This window comes from Cygnus olor, chromosome Z (assembly GCF_009769625.2).
Source record: "Cygnus olor isolate bCygOlo1 chromosome Z, bCygOlo1.pri.v2, whole genome shotgun sequence".
Taxonomy (NCBI): Eukaryota; Metazoa; Chordata; class Aves; order Anseriformes; family Anatidae; genus Cygnus; species Cygnus olor.
This window is the reverse complement of record NC_049198.1, coordinates 65959332-65982685: the sequence shown is the minus strand read 5'-3', so window position 1 is coordinate 65982685 and position 23354 is coordinate 65959332. Positions and strand designations below refer to the sequence as shown.

The 23354-nt window shown below is 53.1% G+C and overlaps 1 protein-coding gene across 4 annotated transcripts; it reads right to left on the bottom strand.

The window, feature by feature from the left end:
• Nucleotides 1-423: 423 nt before the first annotated feature.
• On the bottom strand, nt 424-22917 carry B4GALT1 (beta-1,4-galactosyltransferase 1). Of its 4 annotated transcripts, none has more exons than XR_005815321.1 (7): nt 22520-22887; nt 12001-12236; nt 6273-6460; nt 5565-5687; nt 4396-4500; nt 2139-3841; nt 424-1848 (listed from the first exon to the last, which is right to left on the bottom strand). XR_005815321.1 is itself a non-coding variant. In XM_040541322.1 (6 exons), the coding sequence occupies exons 1-6, from the start codon at nt 22821-22823 to the stop codon at nt 3706-3708; spliced, it is 1092 nt and encodes a 363-aa protein (XP_040397256.1). In that variant the 5' UTR covers nt 22824-22917; the 3' UTR covers nt 424-3705. The 4 variants fall into 4 exon arrangements, 1 of the variants encoding a protein (XP_040397256.1); XR_005815323.1 differs by having other exon boundaries at nt 424-1453; XR_005815322.1 differs by having other exon boundaries at nt 2413-3841.
• Nucleotides 22918-23354: the final 437 nt, after the last annotated feature.

The following is a 23354-nucleotide window of genomic DNA, read 5'->3' as shown; positions in this document are numbered from 1 at the left end:
TCGGACCATTTTTTGCCTGTAGATACCAAGCATCGAATCACCTCCTCCGCGGAAACTGCTCGCATGAGAAAGTGCCAAGTAAGGCAGGCAGGCTTCTGCATCAGTTTCCCAGCAACGATTTCTCCATTTCCAAATCTCCAGCCAAGCCTGCAAGCACCCAGGGAGCAAGCGGTGACCTGCTTCCCCTGCGCAGCTGGCAGCCTGGTGGCATGCAGTCCCCTGACCCACGGGCAAGTTGTGGTCCTCTGGTGGCACCTGGGCACTCTTGGATCTGCTCCTCCCGTGCCATTAAATTTTTTTGCAAGGGCAGGGAGAGAAACTCACTCTGGGGGGCAAAGTGAGTGGAGAAAGTTAATGCAAGGAGGCTGTGGGACCAGCCGGGCTGGGAAGCCCACTTCATCAGAGTAATGCTGCCAAACGCCATAACTGAAAATATTTTATTTGACACCAACAGTAAAGTAGGAACATCGGACTATACACCCGTTGGTATATAAATGATAAAAATGCAAAAGCAAAACCACCTGCGGGAGACCCATGAGCAGCAGTCCAGTACATAAGCAAGATCCGGGGGGAAAGCTGCATGCCAGGACCCTCTCTCATCCCACCAAGCAAACAGCAATCCCAAAGAAACCAAGCATTAGCGTTTCCTTTGCAGCTATTTGTTGCAGGTTTCAACCGTTACGCACGGTATCACTTTGAGTGTCGCTACGGGAGTGGAAAGAGCACCACCCAGTACAGGTCAAAACTCACTTCTGTGTAACATGAGCATGTGTAGAAAAGGCCCCTGAATAACCCAGGGGGAAAGATTTCATGGCCAGGTTGAACCAAGAGTGTTTCACCAGTTTGACCAGCACAGCTTAATGCAGGGGCAGTGAGATCTGGACATGAAGGTTCAGCACTGAAGGGTAAGCAGCATCCTCGGCTCTGACATGGCTTGAGGCTTCAGCGCTGGGAGAGAAACTAAGCGGCAGCTTCTTGCACCACTGGTGTCTCTGTGCTGAAAATGGTTTTCAGGTTTCCTGGTTTTCCAGTTTCCATCTCTCCCTTCTTTCAAGGCACATTTGTAGAGAGCTTTGATTGCAACAGCCAGAACCAAGTGCTCAGAACACCTGCATGATACTCCGTGATTCCAGCAGACAGCGGAACAAGAAGTTCTTACGCTGACTTTTTCTAATCCCCAGAGAATCATTAGGCAAGGAGAAACAAATAAAGAAACTCAAAAAACAACCAAACAAACAAGGAAACACTAAAATACAGCAGGTAGCCCCTTTGCATAGCCAGTTAGCAGACAGACATAGCCACAGTCGAAGGTCCCTGCTCTCCAGCACACGAAAGGCTCAGGACCAAACCAAGGTGCTCTCTGCAGAGACCCAGGATCTTCAGTGGAGCTTTGGTGAGGCTTGGTGCTGACCTGCCTGCCACCTGTGGGAGCGGGGCCCTGCTTATAAGGCACCTTTGGAAAAATAAAATAAAATAAAAAAGAAGCCCTCGCCTATGCCTCAGCTACTGGTGCAGACTGCAGCTGCGCCAAGATTTTGCAGGTAGGTGTCTGACCTGACTCCTGTAACACAACCTCCTCTTGCACTCCATTGTGTCTGCAAGCGCTGGAGCCTGACTTGCCAAAAAGGAGTCACGTTTTTAATTAATGCAGTGGTGAACACCTGCCTCCCTGCGCTCCACTCCGGCCTCTTGCAAGCCTGCCTTTGCTCCACACCCAGCACAACTGAGGCAGCACGTCTGGCCAGCAACGGTGTTCAAGGGGATGAGCACGTTTCCAAAATGAAGCTGGAAAGGCAGCTGGGTGTCTTCCTAGCGAGTACAGTCTCTGCTCTTTGAACCGCTGCTGGCCTAGGAAGAAATGTCAAGGAAATAGCCTGGCTGCTTAGAGAGTAAGCCCCCTGACCCCCGCAGGATCCCACCCCTGCAGTGCAAGGGTTCAGCAAAATCTTTAGGTCCAAAACGCCCCAAAAAGAAGAAAATAAAGAAAAAAAATCAATTAAAAAAAAAAAAAGTGAAAAAGAAAGAGGCAGTGCTGAAGATGATCCCCAATACAACAAGTGTCCCTGATTTCAACAGCCTTCAGCACAGGCCAAGGAAGTGCAAATTTCTATGGTCACAGCTGGTAAGTAACTACTCACCAGAAGGAATTAAGCTCTCCATTTTGGCTGAGAGTTTTAAAAATCACTTAACCCAGCTCCGAGGGTGTCAGCGCTTGAGGGTTTCAACAGGGCTGCGGGAAGGACAAGCGGGGTGCTGCTGGTGCCCTGGTGCACAAGCAGAAGGTAGTGCTCTGCAGCCTGCATGCTCCTCGCCGCCTCAAAAGCCACAAGGGAGCTACCCGACACAGGACACGTGTCTCAACAGGCTTTAAGGAAAAAATAATAATAAAAAAATAATTAAAAAATGGGATACCTGCTGTCTTGCAAGTATCTCAGCACTGCGGGAGGTTCCGTGGACAGGTACGCAGAGCAAATATAACACATGGCTTATACGTTACGATCCATAAAAAGCCTAATAGCCTGGAGAGAAAGGAGTCCTTGAAGCATATCCTATTATGCTGCACCCTAGTTTAATCTGTTATTAAATATTCCGCTTATGATATACAAATTACTTTAAAAGTTATTAAAATGTTACAACAGCAAAAGTAATAAGTGAATTCAAGTTTTACGCATGACCTTGCAAGCAAAGCTTCATTCTTTGTCTTCAGACAATGTTTGAACAGCGTGGTAGCTTTCTACCACTGTTATCAAGTGTCAGCAAATTTTAAGGCCATCATTTCATCGTGCAATTTAACACACTCAATCTTTGTTTTAGGGGAATAAAAAAGCACACCCCCACCCCCATCCAAAAAAAAAAAATGCACCAAAAAAACAACCAAACAAAATATTCCCCAAGTGTCACATTCTGCTTAGGCAAAATATCACCATCACATCCAGAAGTATGGTTATCTGAAGCCAGCAGTACTTGCAGATCACAAAGCAGGTGCCATCTGTGTAGCTCCCACCCTATGCAGAGAGCTAGCTCAGTGGCAGATTCTGGCTCAACTCACTCAAAGTCTCCTTTGAGACTGAAAGAAATAGTGACATTCACTGACTCCAGACTTGGTTATTCAAAACTTGCTCTGCACGCAGAGAAGAATGTTTTGGTCACTATTAGGAAAAAAAAAAAGACATGATATTGTCTCCATTAAAAAATCTAATGAAATGCGTAAACTTGTACAATTTTAGCAGCATTTTACAGTCCTTCATAAAGTAAAACCAGGAATGAATTAAAAGGAATGCTTTCATCCACCTAATTTAAAATACCAAAATGTCATGGGCAGTAATTGCTGATGCACCACAGCTGTAATCAGTAAAACTTGGGTCCAGCAATCAACTTAAGGTAGGGAGCACTGTCACAGATAGATGACATTCAATGTTTTCCACCAAAGTAAATATTTACAGCTCTTACATACAGCTTCTGGACTTACAAAACAATGTAGAGCTGTAAGGTTGTGTAAAGTCAAAAAAAAAAAAAAAAGCCAAAAAAAAGAAAAAGAGAGAATAAAAGCACTTGTCCACCAAATTTCGAGAGGCTTTGGCACACCAAATGAGGCCTTTTTTTGTCCTTGTTCATTGCAACTGTTATAAAACCAGAAGATATAAAGCATCAGCAAGGCCAGATGTCCCAGGCAACATACACAAGGTCTCTCTTGTGCCTGCGGTGTTAGCTGTTTGGTGAGCCAATATCCACTGTGATCTTTGTGTACAGAGGGTACTTGTCAGTCCTTAACACCTTGTAGGAGAGCGAATTCAAGCCATCAGAGCCCATTGTCTCCCTCGTGTGAGCAATTCGGTCAAACCTGCGAAGGGGAAAAACAAACAAGAAAACCTTAAAACAACCCCCGCTCGGTGTGACGTTTTTATTTCTGCTTCTCGGACAGCAGCTCAGCTCCGGTCCTTAAGAACAACGTGGGTATCAGCGTGGGTCCCATCAGACCCTTCATTTGGCGAGACCAAGGGGATGGCTTTTAGCCAGGAGAAAACAGCCAAGCTTTCAGACCACACCGGCCTTTTTTTTTTTTATTATAATATTATTTTTTCTTTCAGTTCTGAATTAAATCAAGGGTTCTATTCCGCCAAACCAATCTGGTAACAAACACTTGCAGCTTACTTTGATGTGCATGGGATATTTAAGAAAAGGGGGGAAAGAAATAAAATGGTGAGAGGCATTGGTGCCGTGGTGAAATCTTGCAGAGACGAGAAAGAGAAGGAAACACAGTGGCCAGGGGAAGGGTGCAGCCAGCATGGGGACCGCAAGGTGGGCAGGAGATGGCCAAGACTCAGAGCAGTGGGGCTGGTTGGTGCAGGGCAAGAAAGCACAAGGCAGTGGGAGCACAGGGATGCAGGCACGCACCTCTCAGGGTTGGGTTCATTCTTCCGATCACGTGAGTGGCGAATCATTCTGCACTTCCCAATGACAGCATCTGGCCGCGATATCCCCATGCCTTTGAACACCAGCCTGTCAGAAGCAAAGTCTATTAAACATCCGCAACAGGTGATGGACAAGGGCTGTTCCAGCACGCTCCCCACTAACGGCCACTACCTGCTTTGTTCTTCTAGTTTAGGACCTTGCTGTGCATTTGCAGGCTTGCTTATGCCAAGAGGGAAGGACAGCCAGCCCTTTCCCACATGTGCACATGTGGGGAAAGGAGACACCCCCCTGCCTGCACCAGGGTCCTGCTAACTCCCTGCACCCCAGCCTGCTCTGCCGGCGCCTGCGTTAACCTTGCTTCAGGCTTTAAACTGGAATTTGAATGGCAGACATCTAGTTTTTAACCCATTTGGAAAGCAGCCAGAAGAGCATTTGTTTTTCAAGATGTGAAAGCTGAAGTGCAAGGAAGTGCTGTGCTGATAGAAACTGAACCAAGCAGTGGTGAAGCAGCACAGGGATGGGGCAGCCCATCATCATTTGTGTGCTCTGCAAGGCAACTGCAGGCCATGGATGCTAATGTCAGACCTCTTCCTTCCTGTGTCTCTCTTTTAATTTTTATATAGCACCTCCTGCCCCTCAAAACATGGGTGCCCAAAGAGGCAGCTACCACCTTTCTTTGAGCGCCTTGCCCCACCAGAAGTCATCCCAGGTGTAGCTTGGAAAGCCCTGAGAAAGAACCACGCAGGGTGTGCTCTGCAGTCAAGAAACAGCAGGAGACTCTCAAATCCGAGTTCCTACAATGATTTCTCAAAGTGATGGCCCCACCTTCCTGGGGACATGAAGGTAACACAAACCCACAGACATCTGCCCTCATCTTCAGGCAGAGGAGGGCCCGGCCTGCCCTGTGCAAGTATCTTCCTCCTCGTTTGCAATTCTGAGCGTTGCTCAGCTTTCTTCCAGGCAGGAAGCAAGTGCTCAGAGCATTGTTTGGAGCTGCTTAAAACCTGACAGACAAATCCCTCCTGGGAACAAAGGGATGCACTGCCAGGCTGCAGACCTGGGAGAGGCTCGAGCTGCCTTGGGCTCTGTGGGTGAAGGTCTTCTCCCTCCCGCTCCCATGGCTCCAGGTGCCAAGGTGGGTACTCATTTACCTGTTGTAGATGTCATCATCTTCGCCGCCCCAGCCCCAGTAATTGTTTGGGAAGCCATTGATCTTTGTGAACTGCTCCTTGCTCAGGGCAGACACGCCTCCAAAATACTGATTGTAGGGCAACCTGGAATTCAGGAGAACAGGCCATTAGGGGATGGACCCAAGGAGGGGTCACGGTGCCCTTCACCCCAGGTGCCCTTCACCCCAGCCCGCTGCCTGGCCACCGACCCACCCCCGAGACCTACCACAGACCTTGGCTCTGCTTCAGCAAGCAGAAGAAACCCCCGGGGCCTGCATTTCTGCTCTGAACATCACCTGGCTGCTTGGAGAACTGCAGCTGCCCCAGGGCCTGCTCTGAGCAGGGCCCACGCCTGGGGCAGGGACACCCGGGGCACTGCCAGCCGTGTGGGCTCACAACTGGTTTTCGCTTCATGGGTTGAGTTTTTAAACTCACTGGTGGGGATTTGGCATAAAAAAAATAAAAGAAAGGAAAGGAAAAGATGAAAATTTCAGAAAATGGCTCCTTTCTGTGCCCTGCTCCCTCCGCCCCAGCCGCCTGCTCCCACAGGGACGTGTGTGCCAAGGCAGAGTTTTTCCAGAGACGTTTTCCCAGGGTTTTGGTGGTGGGTGGGGATGTGTAATGCTGCACCTGGCCTGCGGTGCTCGCGGCGGAATTAGGAAGGAAATGCCCCTCCGAGCGGCATCTCACCGAAATCCGAATTTATCCATGGAGACAGAGAGGTGCCTTGGCTGGCTGTAACATTTGTAGGTGTTCCTGTCGTCCATTGGGATTAGGTCGACATCACTAAACACAAAGCAATCATAGTCATACTCTTTCAAAGCCTCCGTGAATCCTATATTCAGCAGTTTAGCACGGTTAAATTCTTCTTCTCCGTCCTGGTTTAAAACAAACAAAGGTGGTTAAGTGACTTGAATTGAACAGCTGAAATCAACAGGTCTCTTACCTGTCGCTGGTGCTGCCGTGCTGGGTTTGCAGGTCTCTGGCATCCCGAGCTGGGGACCGAGTGCTCCTGTGGTGCCTGGGGACCTGGCATTTGAGCTGGTCCCAGCCGCAGGGGCAGCCAAAATGGCCAGACAATGGTTTGGTGGGGGCTCAGGGCCCCATCCCATCTCACCCCACACACAGGCATTTGAGGGCTGAGTTTTGTGAGGAAGCTCATGGACTGCAGGGCGAGGAGCTGGAGCCTCCCACAGCAAGAAAAAAAAAAAAAAAAAAAGCAAAAGCGAGATAACCCAAATGACTGCTCTGGAAGGAGGTGCTTGCTCTGAGTACTGTGGAGAGAAACCACGGCTGTGCTTCAAGCTGTGGCCAGGACAAGGACTGTGGGACTAAACATCTCGGGTGCAAGAAATCAGCCCAGCTTCTTTCGGGCAGAAGTACACGTGGCTTGGCACACACACATGGGCTGGTGGATTGCTGGGGTGCTCTCAAAAACCAGCAACGGGACCTCACCCATGCACCTGGGGGCACTGGTGCCCTGGGGTGGCTTCTCAACCAGCACCTGGCCCCGCAGCAGCACCAAACCCAAGCCCTGCACAGGGAGCAGTGCTGAAGGAGACTGGAGTTTTTTGCCAGCCAGGAGACCCAACCTGCCAAATCCTTCCCACCTTCCTCTCTCCACAGCCTCGAGCCAAAGGATTGCCCTGCCATGCCTGGCTCCTGCAGCATGTGCGTGCGTGTAGGCGTGCAAATCGGCTCCCCACCCTGCTGCGAACTCACGGTGTGGGACACGAATCAAGGATAGATAAAATACAGAGAAGCAGCCTGAAGTATCCCATTTACCTCCTCTCCTGAATGGCTTTGTTTTGTTAATAAATAATCTTTTTAGAAACTGATTAATCAGATCACTTGGATTAATAATTAGTAACCAATTAATAATTAGTAACCAAAACTGGTTAATGGATCTGTGGGTTGAGAGCCAAGAATTTAACCGTGAAACAGACACAAATATCTTTCAAATGAAGGATTTAACATGCAAGTGTCAAACCAAGGTTTTCAAGAGCTTTCAGCACCTGCCAGGGGCTTAAATGACTTCACAGGGAGGAGTGAGCTTTAGTGGAGGAGGATCTGAGCCAGTTCTCAGCATCCTCACCTGAAATAAAAGGGTTCACGCAATAACTAAGGTGGTGGGAAGATGATCACCATCATGCATAAGCAAGAGCTGTGAAAACTTGAGCACGGAAGATGAATGAAAGTTGAACAAAGCGGATGGGGAGAGGGAGCGGCTGCGGCTGTGGGAACAGAGGGTTTTCGGCTGTCGGCAAAGGGGCTGCCGAGCCCACGCGCTCCCCAGTCCTGCAGCTGGAGTTACGAGCCCCAGCAGAGCGCGTACAGCCAGGAGACCTGACCGGGACGGGGGATCTTGGGCCACGCCAGAGGTTGGTCCTCAAAAAACAGTTTTCAGGGCCTCTCCCTGCAACAGGAACTATACTTGCTCGTTTCATACCCCTTGGCTGCTCTTCTTGTAGCACTAGTGCAAGGCGAGCAGCGTGCTTCACATGGGTTTTGTGATCAGCAGAGGCTCAGCCTTATTTAATCCATGCCTTACGGCAGCCTCTCACTCATCCAGGGGACACTCAGGGATTAACAATTCTACCAGGAGCTGCTTTTTAAAACTTATCCCAGAACCCCCCCGTAAGAGCTTTTCCTTTTTGCAGAAATCCCTGTTTCTTAACCTAAGGCGATTCAGGAGCACCAGCACGCCTCCAGTATCTGGGATCGAAATCTCAAAACTTGAAGATGGTGCTGCAGGCTCCTGTCTCTGACTCCCGACTTTGTGAAAGAAAAGAAACCGTAAGCAAAGCTGGAAAATCTGCTCTCCAGGCGGCCACCCCGTCCAGGTGCACGGCACCACCGGTGAGGCTTGGGAGCGCAGGCAAGGCGCAGCAGGCAGGAGACAGCCTCCTGCCTGCCCCTGCTTGGCAGCTCCACGCCCCGTGGGTGCTCCCCGCTCTTCGCCGCAGGGGCAGGGATGGGTTTGGACTGGCTCTGGCGGAGGGCATCGCCCCGAAGAACCACACAGCAGATGGGGGGCTGCTGCTTTGGCACCGCCGCCATGTTCCAGGTGTAGCCTCTGCACCTCTTTTCCTAGGCTTTCAACAAGAAAAGGCGCGCTCCGAGCACATTGTTTGCTATCTATTTTTTTCTTCCCTGACAATTTTTCCCCCTGTATTCTCTCGTCCAGGAGCTCAGCCCACATCAGAAGCCAGCGCTGGTGCCCAGCACCTGTTTCTGCCTCACAGCTTTACTTCTTGCGTCTCTTCAAGTACTTGTAAGCCCATCGCCATCCACCAGCCCATGAGAGACTGGCATAAAGGGGCACAGCGGGCTGCCTCAGACCGACAGGGGATGATGCTGGCTCCTGATGGCACCTGGAGAAGATCAGCTAGGCTTTTCCCCCTTCCCTTTGCTGGATCTGGTTTGCTCAGCCAGACCCACCAAAGGATGCTGCCTTCTTTCAATTGGGGTGTACGGAGCTGAGACTCACACTAAGAGGCTTGCAAACCAGCAAGTTGCCACCTGAACAGTGGTTTCACCCCAGTTTTGCCCTGTCTCGCACCTTGAGGCAGGAGGCAGCTCTGTGATCCCTCCTGCAGGCAGCACAGCAGTGCAGAGGACCCAGATCTCCCTCAATGGGATCCCGAATCTGCTAGGTCTGGGGCTGGTAATGGTGGGGATAAGTGTTTCTGGCTGACTGGGAGAGAGCCATCACCTCCCTGGCCACTACCAGCCAAGCACCATCCCCTCCTTTACCCCCATACCTGGGGAGCCCTGGCATACCCCATGAAATAACAGGAACGGGCATGATGCCACACACACACAGACACACACATGCTCTCTGGAAAATTGCTACCAAGGGTGCTGCAAGTAACACCGGGGACCAGCGGAAAATGCAGTTTTTACGGAATTTGCCAAGTCTCCTCTCTCCTGAACTTCAGCTTGGTGCACGAGGTCTCTGCCACACGGGCATTGGCACAGGCTGAGAGGCAGCAAGAAAACTTGTTTTGAAACCTGAGTGCACAGATGTCCTGGCATGCACAGCAGCTCATGGAGCAGCAGCACGCAGTCCACACAAAGTGACTGCGACTGCACGGCTACTGCAGGCTCGTGGTCTTGTGAATGCATAAGGGAGCACACGGGCGACTGCAGGAGCAAGCAGGACTAAAGCAGACTTGACAAATTCACCGCTGCCTTCTCCTGCCACAAAGCCAAGTCTGTGCTTCATCAGCTGGGTGTGCACCCAGCCGTGCATCTCTCATCTCAAGCTTATCTGAAGGATCCTACAGCTGCTGCTCCACGTGTCAGGTTTGGGTTTTGCTGGGCTGGGGAGGGGCAGACGTAACACACATTTTCCACTGGCTCCTGTTACATGCTGGACATCTTACGAACATCATTCTCCTGACTCCAGCCAAGCCATACTCCGAGGCATTCAGGCACGCAAGAACAGCATGGTGGAGACACAACGGGCTCGAGAGGGAAACGCATTGTGCTGAAAGGAAGAAGTTTGACATTACCAGTGCAGCAGTAGCAGGGCTCAGCGCTCCTCTTTCTTTCTATGAGATGCAGAGGACAGAAGAGCACGTAGGCAGCGTGTAAGAATCAGATCACACAGTAATTCTCCTTGCTTCAGTGATTGCTTTGCTATAGACAGGATTAACAAGTAAAGGTAACATTTCCCCACTAGAAGGAAAAATAAAAAAAACAAAAAACAAAGGAGGGCAGATGCAAAGGGAAGGACAGACAAGAAAAAGAGAAAAGCAATTGTCAAGACAGCAGAGAAATAAGACCATTATCCCACTGTACTTCTGGCAGAATTAATACATTTTCTGCGAATCTCTCGATTCAGTGTTCCCACTCACCCTGGAGAGACGCATCGCATGGGTTTACCACCACTGACCGTGCTGCCTCTTCCAGACACGAGTTCTAAGAGGCATGAGGAAGGATTTTACAAATCAAGCAGCCTTACTTACTAACCTATTATATCTGACCATAGGACGTGTCCAGGACACATACATACACCCAGCATGCTGGACGTCACTCCCGCTCCAGCTTTGCCCAAAGGGGTGAGTTTTAAAAAAAAACAACAAAAAACAAACAAACAAACAAACAAAAACATTTCCTTAAATGACTTCTCTGAGGGTTCAATCACTTCAGAGCATGCGGGCGTAGCACCAGAGGACAGAGCACCAGAAGAGAAGAGGAGGAGCTGCAAAGGCAGGGCAACGCAGGCTGCACAAACCCTCACAGTGGCGGCAGTGGAAGCTGAGGCCAAGCCGGGGCCCTGCCAGCCCATGGGGCACCGGCACGGCTCTGTGCGATCCAGCCCCTTGCTTCCCTCATCCCATGGCACTACCGACGGGGAGACACCAGCCCCAGCAGTGCTGCTGGCTCCAGACCACCAGCAGCTCCTCCGGGGAGGCAGCCCGTGGGCTCTGGATCGCCGTGAGGGCTGCGGCGCCCTCCCCTCAGGCTGCACCACGAGGCCAGCGCCCACGTGGGCCAGAGTTGCATTTAAGGAAGCACACTACTTCTCAGTTCTGTGAAAACTGAGACCAAAACGGGACAAAGAGCGATATTGCGCTGCGGGGCTGTCCTTCCAGAGGCCCGCCAGGACCGAGAGGGCTGCTCCTGCCCTGACACGCTGCTGTCCGCACAACTGCCCGCACACCGTAAGCTCCTCCAACACCCAATCACTTAAGCACCATTGTGGGATAAATTAAGATTGATATTGCCTGAAGTGAAATGTACCTTTTTTTTTTCTTTTTAAGACAAGACTACGTCCTCCAGATATCAAGGAAAAAAGTGACACGCACACCCCACAGCCTGTTGCTGCCTGTTCCTGCTCTGTTCAGTTTGCCTGCAGACAGCCACTTACCTGCTGCACTGTGGCACCTTTCTTTTGTCCATCCTGACACTTTATGCTTTATTACTAACCGTGAACAAAAGCTGCTGAAGGAAGTGAGTGAAATCCTACGGCTTTATGTCACGCCTAATGCCAGATCAGGTATTAAGGCTACCTGGTCAGCTTACAGATCTGTGTGCAACTCCTGCAGCAGTTCCTGTGAAAAGGAACTTTTCAAAAGAGAAATTAGATTGGGTTGGGCTATTAGGGATTTTTTTCCTCCTGACCAACAAGCTTTTCAACCAGAATCTCTTTAGAGTGAGCCATGCCTGACTGGAGGAGCAGACTCCAGGTTTTCCATCAAAATCATCAAAGCAAAATTGCTCATATTCATTTTTTTTGTGCTTCACCTTGTGTTTTTTTTCTTTTTTTTTTCTTGCCTTTCAAAGCAACCTTACGCCTGCCTGCCAACCCACTACCATACCATTCAGGATAAAGTAACCACTCCCCCGTTTCAGGGGGCACGGACACCGCTGCAAGAGTGTCAAAAGCCCCGTGCCTCCAGCATCTTACCTGGTTGATAACATATACTCCATAATCTAACTGCTGCCTTTGAAGAATTGGGTGCAGGTAATAGAGCCAGTACTTCAGGTGCTCCTCTCGGTTTCTGAACGGGATGATTATTGCTACTTTCTGAAGTGCTTTACAGTCCTTTGGAGCGAAACGACCTCCATCTTTGACCTCTGGGTTTATTCTCGCCACCTCTTCCAAGTTCACAGGCTGGGAGAACTCCACGCGTAGTGCCCCGACTGGAAGAAAGGCACAGCACAAAGCCAGTTAGCACGTCCCGATGGCCACGCACCGTTTATTCCTACGGGCACACATCCTTCATGCACAGATATTCACTGCTGTCATTTTCTTTTTTTAAACACAGGCTTGGATCTAAACGAAATCCCAGTGGTGCACGGAGGTGTGAAGCTGGGGTCAGCTGTACCTGATGCAACCACACACCACCACCCAGGGCAAGCCTGCAAACGCTCTGGTCCCATGCTGTCAGATCCCAATGAAGCTGCTGATGCTTAACAATTCTTGAAAATCGCACAGCTGTGCTCCCACTGGCACACACATCAAGGAACCTGCCCAGAGCAGAGCGCTGCCCCCTGCGCCCCCACCCACCTCATGCAGCGTGAGAGTCGAGTGCTTCAAAAATAGTCCCACTCTCCTGCCGACGTAATTACTTACGCCAAGGCTGCCCACATGCAAAGCGAACAAAACCCCCTTTCTTTCTTTTTTTTCTTACAGATACTTTCAGTGTTCTGACAGCGTACCCATTATTTATCAAAAGTCCTGTGCTAGAGCTACTAAAAATAAAATCAAAAATATGTCTGGATTTGCATGCAGTTGGCAATTCCTGCACGTGGTTTCAACAGCGGCAGGTTTTGAAACTGCCAGATTGATCTGTGCCAACGCTGGTGCGTAAAACTGAGAAGCCCCCTGGCAGCACAGAGAAGACGACAGCTTCTGAGCCGCTCGAGCTCCCGAAGCAGCGGAAAAACTCCTGTGCCGAGCTCAGGGAGGGACTGCTGAAATGGGCCCCGCTCGGGAGCTGCTGCACCAGGCTGCCTTCAATTTTAGGAGCCAGACAAAGGCAATGCAACACATGGGGCGAGCGGATGAGTATCACAGGGACAGCGTGGCATCCTGGAACGCTTTTTGGATGCCCTGCTGGCACGGGCAGCCCCAGCCCTGACGAATCGACCTGTGGCAGAAGCCTGACGAGTGGCGCAGCTCCCCAGGGAAGCACCACTCCCTCTGCCACATCCCGTGCTCAGTGACAGCGAGCTAATAAATCAGCCTGAGGTGCCCATAAAGCCGCCCTCTGCCTGCACGCCCAGCTACCAGCACAAAATGGCTCCAGTAGGAACGCCACAGTCTCTGTACCGGCAACCCCCATGCACAAAGCCGAAGGTTTTCACCATAAACGCTAGGCTGGGCATCACTCCTGAAAGGTTTGGCTGCTGCTTCTTCTCCCTCTCCTCCACCTGGGTGCGTGTGCACTCGCACACGGGTTTCACCTTAGGGCCACCAGCCCCTCTCTGCATTTGCTGAAGACGCAGGCACAGCGTGCAGACTCACAGCGTGCAGCGCACAAACCTCTGGTTGCGACTGCTGCTGTGATCCCCTGGCAGGATTGGGGCTGCACAGCCAGGCTGAACTTTGCAGAAGGGACTGCCCTTTGGAGCCCCACCACAGGCACTGGGTGGTGAGCCCCCAGAGGAGGGGCACCAGGGCTTTTGGGAGCTATGTAAGACTGTGACTGATACAACCAACCTTGTACATACCCAAATCTGTGCCTTCACACACAGCCAGAGAGGTGGAAGTGATACTTCAGGTCTGGCTCATTCCCAGGTTATTTTTCTAGCAGTCATTTTTGGTGGGGCGTGCTTCACAGCCCTGTGCTCGCTCTGGCTAGAGATGACCTGCCAAGGATGCAGGCGTGCTCAGCACACCCCCGGGACAGCTCTGCCACCTGACTTGCTGCCGGCACAGCGGAAGCGAGACCTTGCAGGCGCAGGTGTCACGTCTGGGATGCAAAGGCATCTCCCGACTGCTCTTACACCCATTGATGGAACTGCTCAAGCGCATGGGGGCAGGCTCAGCCCGCAAGAAGAGGTGACTGAATGCAAGCAATTTACTGGGAATGGTGCCTGCCTGATGCCAGCTCCCGGACTGCACCTGGAAGCGTGCCACAGAACGTGCCGACACTTTGGCAGCACGAGCCTCGAGCATCAATACCACCACTCCGCGTGTTTCAGCAGCGCAGCGGCCGCCTCCAGCCACTACTTCCACACGTGTGTACTAGCAGGTCACCCACTGCGGGGTTAGTATCAGCGGGGAATGACGGACACGAACGCTGCCTGCATGCAGAGGTGGCCGGACTGCTGGTCCTTCGGGAGGGCAGGTCTCCTCCAGAGCATCCCACCCGCCTCACTGCTCCTTGGGCTGCTCAGCAGGGAGCGGGGCTGACTGTGATCAGCCTGCTGCAGCACCAGGCAGGATCCCAACGCACTGCTCTCCGGGGAAAAATTATCAGTGATGACAATAATGATGAGAATAATGATGATCTGCCCAGAGATGATGCATTTTGCACAGGCTAAGTGGGAAAGTTTTTATGCTTCCCAGTTCCCACGTTAAACGGTTGCTCCTGTGTTTCCCTCTCGGATGAGAAGGAAGCAATTTCTCGGACCAAGGTGTTAAGGTCCCATTACCACTGCGTTTCCCAAAGGTCTCCCCAGTCCCCTTCAGCCCACCGGCACCTGCGGGGTGCGTTGCAGCGTGGGGAAGGCACAGGAAGGGGAGGAATCGGGGCAGGAAGGGACACACACTGCGCAGCATCTCTCCCCACAGTGGCACCCCGACAGCTCGGCAGCCCTGCCAGCAGCTGGCAGAGCAGCAGGGAGCGAAGGTTGGCTGCTGAGCCCAATTTGCATGGAATCTCTCTTCAGCAGTGTGCGAGCTCTGGGAGCCACAGGCAGGGTGTTTGTGCAGGCTGGCAGCTGCAGTCCTCCTAGGTCACCGCACATCCTGCCAAGCCCTGTTCCTGCCTGCCTCTCACAGGCTGGGAGGTCAGGCAGGAAAAGACAGGAGAGGAAAGCAGCCATGATAAGAGCTAGCTGCAGAAGGCAGATCTAACAGTTTTGGAGGCTGGAAGGGAGACTGATGAGGAACTATCCGCAGTATTCCCCTCCTGCTGTTAATAAAGTCAGTTTTAAGTGTAGCACGTACTCTCACAAACACTGCCCCGACATCCAAGTCCACGAGCACTCCTCGAGTACTGCTTCTGTTGTTCTCACAGCAGTACCACTTCTACGATCAGCTGAACGCAAGTCACCCAGCTAGGAAATTCACTGGCATCAGTAAGAATAGGAAAATGTAAAAATCTGGATAAGCTGCTTTCAAACACAGAACGTCTGAAAACAAATCAGACCTCACAGGGCCACACAGCTGACAGCAAGCAGCAGCAAAATGCCACCCGGCACAAATCGATGCTTTCAGTTCGCTTCTCAAGAAGGACAAGCACAGAATGAGAGCTGCAAACAGAGGCTTCCCAAGCAAAGACGGGGGCCACAGCTCCAGCTGCACATTTTAGATCATTTTGACTGCAGTTTGACTACCTGGATAGCGAGCAGCCCCAAGGATGCTGGCCCAGGACAAGAACTGCGGATGCCAAGAAAAGGTGTGAAGTTTGCCATGGGTGCTGTCACACTGGCTAAAACCGTATCCTGCTCCGTGTTTGCTATGTAAACTTTCCAGCCCAATTCACTTCATCTCAACCCCTTCTGCTTCCGCTCAAAGTGACTGCCTGACACAGGAGCTGCTACTCCACACTGGGCCTTTGCCAAACACACACCCGTGTGACAGAGCTATGAGGACATGCAGCCCCGGTAACGTGTGCAGCACGGGGTTTGTAGGCAGACATCTCCTGGGTTCGCATTTACAGAGCTCCCACACAGCATCTTCATGAGCCTTGCTTGCTGCACGCTTTTAGCAAAAGAAAGCCTTGAAAATATGGTCAAGGGACTGCCAGAAGTTTGCAAAAAATGCAAAAGCGCTGCCTCACATCCGAACAACTCGGAGTCTGCAAAAGGGAGTTTCAGGTGGCAGTGGAAGGGACCAAAAAAACAAGAAGAAGCCAGCTGTCTCCCACCCCCCATCTCTCTCACTCAGAAACATTTCTGCTCAGCTTCAAACAAAAGGTGCACAGGAAAAGCTCTGCACAGGCACAGGCGCCAGAGGAGCTGGTGTGGTTCACACAAACAGGAAACAGTTTTTCAAACGAAGCAAAAGGTGAGGCTCACAAAAACCTACGGGGAGCAAAGTGCCCAAGCGCAGCAGCACCTCAACGACCTGATCCAAAGCCTGGGTGATCTTGTTCCCCGCTTCCAGGTGGCCATGTCTGCCACAAAGGTTAAAACTCCAGCCGTACAACCTGCCAGCACACCTCCTGGCCCCTCGCCCTGCTTGCCCCAACGAGTGCCGGAGGACACCCGCACAAAGAGCCCAGCATCTGCCCAGCCTGACGCTGCGATCTATCTAACAGCTGCCCCAGCCGGGCTTAGGGTGGGTACAGATCTCCGTTGTTTAATTTGGTGAGAATGAAAGCAAAAGCAGGCAGCAGGGAGGCTTGAAAGATGATTGCCTGTAGCAGGCAGGCGAGGAGGTTTCCATTGCCCTGCCGCTGAGCCCCGCGTGCGCCTGTGCTGCCACAGGCAGGCAAGCCCGTGCAGAAGGAAAACTGGAAAAGAGAAGCAGAACTCGCAGAGAGAAACAAAAAAGGCTCTCTGCAGGGCCCGAGCAGAAAAGGGAAGGGCCCGCCGACCGCACCGACACAGGCCTCGCCGGGAAAAACAAAACCAGCTCCACCCCGGAAAGCCTCAGCCCCTGGCTGGGGAGCAGGGGTTGCTCCAGCCCCCAGACCCACGTGGCAGCCCCCGGGAGCAAGCTGTGGGACGGGGCAAGCCTGTTCTTTCTGCCAAGGGCAGCCTCCAGTCTGGCTGTAAACGTCCTGGTGGGGGAAAAACATCCTTCCCGAGCACCGGGATACATTTCCTTCGGCCAGCCTACGCTCATGAAGCTGTGTCCCCGCGCAGACATCAGCTCTGCTGGCGTGAGGCTGCAGTCCTGGAGCCCAGCACGTGCCCTTGCTCGTCCACCACCACCGACCCCAGAAGGAAAGGGGCTGAAAATTACAAGGATTCACACCAGTCTGCACTCTTTGGATGCAGATTGACTGCAAAAGATTGCCCGGGCACAAGTTCTGAATCCAGCCCCATACGACACCTACTCCAACACAAGGCCTCACACTAGCGCACGGTGTCTTAAATTTCTTTTATTTTTTTAATTTGTGCTTTCCATGAGAAAGTACTTTGGGGAGAGAAGCAAAGTCCTCCCTGGTGGCTGCAATCCAGCTCGCACTCGGTGAAGCAGCTCTAAGCCCTCTCCCTCTGAGCGGGACGATCTGCATGCGATTAGCCCCGCTCACGCTGGCGCTCGCTGCAGGCTGCCGCCGTGAAATTAAATTCCAGGCCCTCCAACGGCAAACTTAAAACAAACAAACAAAGAGACTCCCAGGCCGCTTGGATCAGAAAAAGGCTGAGCCGCCTCTCCTCCAGGAAAACCCCACCCTGCCGCAGGACGTGCGGACGGACGGACAGGCGGACAGGAGACCTCCTGGTCCAGTCCTGTGCCCTCCGGTCCCAGCCGCGGGGCCGCACCTGGAGCCCCGTGGAGTGAGCGAGGTGAGAGAAGCAGCCCTCTTTCAGGCAGACAGCTGCCTGGGGACTGCTTGGGGACTGCCCCAGGACTGCTCTGCTGCAGCGACAGCGAAAATCTCTGGGAGGCAGCTGGGAACAAGGCTGTCTGCAGAGCTACGGAGGTGCTGGTGCGCGCCTTGCCGCACGCTGACTGACGCTGAGGGAAAGGTGGCATCCCTGCAGGGCAGCAAGACCTCCCCTAGCCCAACGGGATGGTGGCACTGCTCCCTCCACACCCCCCAAGAGCCTGGCCTTCATCCCCACCGCTTCACCCCGAAGCCTCCCTGGCAGATGTGGGCACAGCCGCTGCCTTGCCCGCTGGTGTCCAAGGAGCTCCACACCGGGACAGGGAGGCCGAGGGCTCAGCCGATGTTTGCATCCAAGTGCAGCTCGGGAAGCTGCAAGCGTCTGCCTCTTTCCAAGCATAACTTGGCCCAATTTCCAAAAAAAAAACAACCCTAGCTATTGCCTCAGATCAGCGCTGGCAGGGAAACAAGCACGTTATAAAACACTAGACGCACGAGATGGAAAACTTTCCTTTTCTCTCCAGCGCACCCCACCTGCTGTGCCGCGTCCCCAAAACGACTGCTCTCCACGAAGGCACAGTGCCTTTCCAAGATAGTTTGCAAGCCTAATTAATAATAACCCAAGACCGTTCCTTCGAGGAGACAAGGGGATGAGAGGGGTTGTGCTGGGGCAGGGATGCTCACTGCTCCCTGCCTGCTGAGAAAGCCTGCGCTTCCCAAGGGAGATGTGCTCCAGACCGTGGGGATGGCTGCGGTGCTGCCAGCTGAGCTGCCAGGAACACACAACCACTCCTGGCCAAACACCTCGGGCATATTCTCTGGAGAAGCTCAGCACAAACTCTTTCGAGGCCAAAAAAGCCCTAACCTTGAGCAAACCAGTACACGTGTTAGCTCCCCCTCCCCAGGCCCTCTCCATGCCCTTCTCGTCAAGTTTCTGTTTTACTTTTACAGAATGACATGACAGGGCATCCCCTCTGAACTGTGCCTCCTGTGGGGCTGGTGGGCAAGGACCTGCCAAACCCCAGTGGCACCAGCACCGCCGTTTTTCTTAGGAACTGGTGTTTCCAGCACCCTGGGATGCTGGACACCTCAAGATTTCCACTCCCTCACCCCAAATTACGCCCCACCAGGATTGTGCTGATGCTAAGGCGTCCTCTGCCCCCCCTCATGAAATGTCCACAGGTAGCAGGCCCTCGTACTAGATTGTCTGTAAGATCTCTGACTTTTCAGGCAGCATGTAACCTATATAACCTTCTGCAACACAGACACGAAGCATTACCACCAATTTTACAGAGCACGTCTGCTCCCACGTTGGCCTTCCCCGTCGGTGGAAAACATCGGTGTCTCCATGTAGGACTCTGATGTCTGGAAGAAACAGCTGTTTTTCTTCCATGCCCAAGATCTCCCACCAAATAAACAGTTAGAAAGTGCTTTCATATTTAGGCATTACAGAAAATGAGTGCGTTTCCAGTGTTTGGTGCTTTGGACAGTTCACTGGTTCTTACATTACCATGGAGCTTTTATTTTTGTTTTGATGATTTCCCTAAATTATTAGGGTTTGGTGTTGTTATGTTCTCTAAACCTAACTCTGGGGGCAAAAAGCTACAGAGCTGGATACCTCCCTGCGGCGTGTCTAGGGCACTTGGGTTGTCTTTGCCATGCGACGCTCACGGGGCTGAGAGTGACGACACGTCTCTTCGGTTAGCCATCCCTCTGCCAGCCACACCTGGTATCTAAATGTGGGTCAAAAATTGCAAAAAGAGACAGCTGTACTCTAAATTAACTTCCATAAACAACACGTGCTCTCGACCAGCCAGGACTCGAAAATGACATCCCTGAAATATAGATAAGCCTGTCCATGAGATTCTGCCTTGCAGACTTCTGTCACCAAAAGACAAGTGCTGCTTGTAGATGAGCTCTTTTACATGGGGATATTGCCACCAAAGAAGCTGCCTCCTTCCTCACTCCTCACTGAAATTCGGAGGCAGAAAACAGCACAATCACCGAAAGACACGGACCTCATGGAAACGGGAGAAGAAAATCATTTGACTTTTTTGGAAGCATGCAGGCCGACACATACGCTAGTTCTGTAAAGCAACTCTTTATTTTTTTTATTTTAATTATTATTTTTAAAACGATGCTGTTCTACAGCTGATAAAAATTGTAACTGTTTAGGGGATTGTCACTGGCAGCACAGAGCTGGATTTTAGCTCGCATTTGCCTTTCGGGCTTCTAAGAGGCTGAAATTTCAGTAAGTGGGCTCTGCTTCCAGGTATCCCATTTAAGACACTTATTGGCATGCAGCTCTCAGCTGGAGCATAAATCCCAAATGCTTTTATTACCTTATATTAAAGAACTTCAGAGCTGTTAAGGATTTTTAGTTCAAGTTTTACTTGCAGTGTTATCTCACCAGCCCTAATTCCTGCTTTCAAATGATAAATAAAGGCAAACGAACCATAAAAGCAGGTTAAATTCAGCAGCTTCATGTAGAGATTAAACCTCACATTCAGCTAATGTGTTTGTCCAGGAGCCAGACAGCAGGGATTGTCAGCTACTCTCTCTGAACATCACTAGAAGGGAACCTCTGGGGCTCTGAAAGCAGTATCTGGCTATTTGACTGTTCAAAACGCCAGTCCAGCTCAGTCACACGTATCCTGCATGATTCATCAAATGCTTCCCGGTGAGGCGGGGTGGGAGGGTGGGGAAGAAAAGAAAAGAAAGAGAAAATGAGGTGTGTGTCCGTGAACCTAGGTTTGTGCCGGGGGGAGGGGGGAGAACGGAGCTACCTGCTCACACCAGAGCACTTCCCTGTGGCTTTGGGAAGGAGGGAATCCCAGGAAGGTCCGTGCTGGTTCCTGCTCATTACACCTACACTGATAAGCACCTTTGTGCAGAGAAAGAAGATTTTTTTGAATTCTGAGTGGGTGAACTAAGCCTCAGAAATGCCTGCAGACAGTATACCTCTCCATCCCCCACGCTGATCACAGAGATACATGAGAAGATTATCAGAGCAGACTCAGCTCCGACCAACATCCGAGGTACGACAGGATTGTTTTACAAACGTTGCCTGCCATCAAAACATGAAAAAAAAAGTGGTAAAAAATTAAATTTTTACCCCAGGCCAGTTGGGTTTCTTACTGACATGCTGGCTACATGTTTCACAGCCGTGCGGGTGCCGTGCCAACCTGCACCTGAGCGCAACCCCCCCAAGTACTGCATGCAGCAAAGCTGGAAACTATTTGCCTATTGTGCTGCTCAGAGCTCCTTTCTGCTCGGCCCTGCAACTCTCTGAACATCTGCAGCCACTTCCAATTGCCTCCTCCGGCCTCTATGCACTGGGCACAAATTGCACCGAAGACAAAGTGTATTTGAATTGATCCTCCAGCCACCAAGCCTGAAAATGCCTTGAGTCCTGGGGACACAGAGCAGCATTTCTCTGAACTCTGGGTATTTCGAAGCACATGACTCGCTCCTGAGAGGATCAGGGTGAGCGGAGATGGCTTAAAGCAAAGCCATGCTCATAAAGGGCTCCCACATCCACTTGGTGAGGACGGGCTTGCAGAGCTGCTTTCAGCTTAAATTGATGCACGGGGAAAAAGTGAAAGACACGAATCAAAAACAACAACAAAAAAACACAACACAGTTCCTTTTGGTGACCTCAAAACCGCCTTGCTAAAATAAGAAACCAGTCATTTGTTATTCAGATGCATCGATCCATAAACAGCTGACCAGCGGGTACCGAGAGAAACTATGAATTTCTGTGTTGCTTTCATTAACTGAAAACCACAGGTAGCTGCTTGAAAGCCTCTTCTCCCTTTACGATCTCCAGCAAATAAAAAGTGCCCTCGGAAACGTGGCACATCAGCAATGAGCCAGGTGATGCCCAGACTCCAGGGCCAGGTCAGGATGCGCTGGGATGCCAGCAGGATGAGCTCCCCTACCTGCAGCAGCAAGTTGCACGAGCGCCTCGTACGAGGCGGAAAAGAGCTGAAAGTCTGCTCCTTTTATTTTTTCTTCTTTTTCTTCTCTCTCTGTCTCGTGACAAAGCCAGTGGGTCCGAGCAGCTATGGGAGACTGATGCACAAGCCAGGGCACCAGGGGATGCGGCCCCGCAGAGGGCCCGCCGCCAGGCTGCGAGCACCCGGGCGGCCCTGGGGAAAGGCCTGCGGGAGCACGGCTCCAGCCCGCACAAAACCCAAGCCAGGCTGCCACGTATCAGGATGCTGCATCACAGGTCCACAAATGCGGGAAGCGCCGCTCGGATGCGTAAACCAGCGCGCTCCAGGCTCTGCCCCGCGGCCCCTTCCCACTCGGCGCGGCTCCCCCCGTGCGCACACAAAGGCAGCAGAGCTCCGCGCAGCCCGCCCGCTCCTTCCTGCGAGGGATTGCGCAAGGGGAGGTATTTTTGGGTAGAGTTCCCAGAGGAAATTACCCAACCTCTCTCCAAGACACCAGAAGGGAAACCTCTCGCCGAGGAGACCCGGGGAAAGCACCGGGGGAGACGGGGGCTCACCGACCCGGGGGCGCGCACAGCGGGGGCGCGCACAGCGGTCAGGGGGGGCTCCGCTGGTGGCCGCGCACCCGCTCCCCTGCTTGCCCCGTCCCCTCCTCGCCTCCGCCACCGCGGGGGCGTCCCCGGCGCCCCCCGGGGGGGCTGTCACAGCCCGCGGGCACCGAGCCCGGGGCTCCCCCGGCCGCCGTCGGGGCGGGGACACGGCGGGGCTGCGGGTGTCGCTGTCGGGGGGCACTCACCGAGCAGCGGGGAGGGCTCGGGGCACGGCCCCGGCGGCAGAGGAAGCGGCGGCGACGGCGACACGGGTTGGGGTCGGGGTCGCGGCCGCGGCCGGGCGTCTGTCGGCGGCGTCTGTCGCGACAGCGGCTGCGAGGCGTTGGCGGGCGGCGGGCGGCGCGGCGGCGGCTCGGGGTTGCGCGGCGGCCCCAGGGCGCTGCCCGCCAGGTAGTAGAGCAGCGTGGCCGAGAGGTGCAGGGCGCAGAAGGCGACGAGGAGGCGGCAGGCCCGCTGCAGCGAGGTGCCGGGCAGCGACGGCTCCTTCATGCCGAGGCGCTGTGCCGGGGCAGCGCCGCCCGCCCCGCGCCGCACCGCGCCGACGACGGGCACCGGGGACGGGGCGGGGGCGCCGGCGGCTCCGCCCGGACGGGGGCGGCCCCCGAGCACCGAGCCCCGCCCGCAGCCTCCGCCCGAAACGGGGGACAGGGGTTGGCGGCGAGGGGGTGGAAAGCTGACGAGGGTGGGAGGCTGACGAGACACCCCCGGGCCCCCCGGGGTATCCCCCTCTTGGATGTCCCCCTCTTGGGTGTCCCCCCGGGGTGTCCCCTCGGAGGTGTCCCCCTGCCCGGCGGTGTCCCCCTGCCCGGGGAAGGATCCCCGCGATGTCCCTCTAATCCTGCCCGGCTCATTGATGCCCTCAGGTGGGAGCCGTGGTGGTCTGGAAGCCGCCTGTGGCCCTGCTCGCTGCGGGACCACGGCTCCCTGGAGCTGAGGATGGAGGCTGAGCACACACGGCCCTGCTGATACACACGTGTCTGGGCCTCGGGGAGCGCTCCTGGGACAGCGGGTGACACCCAA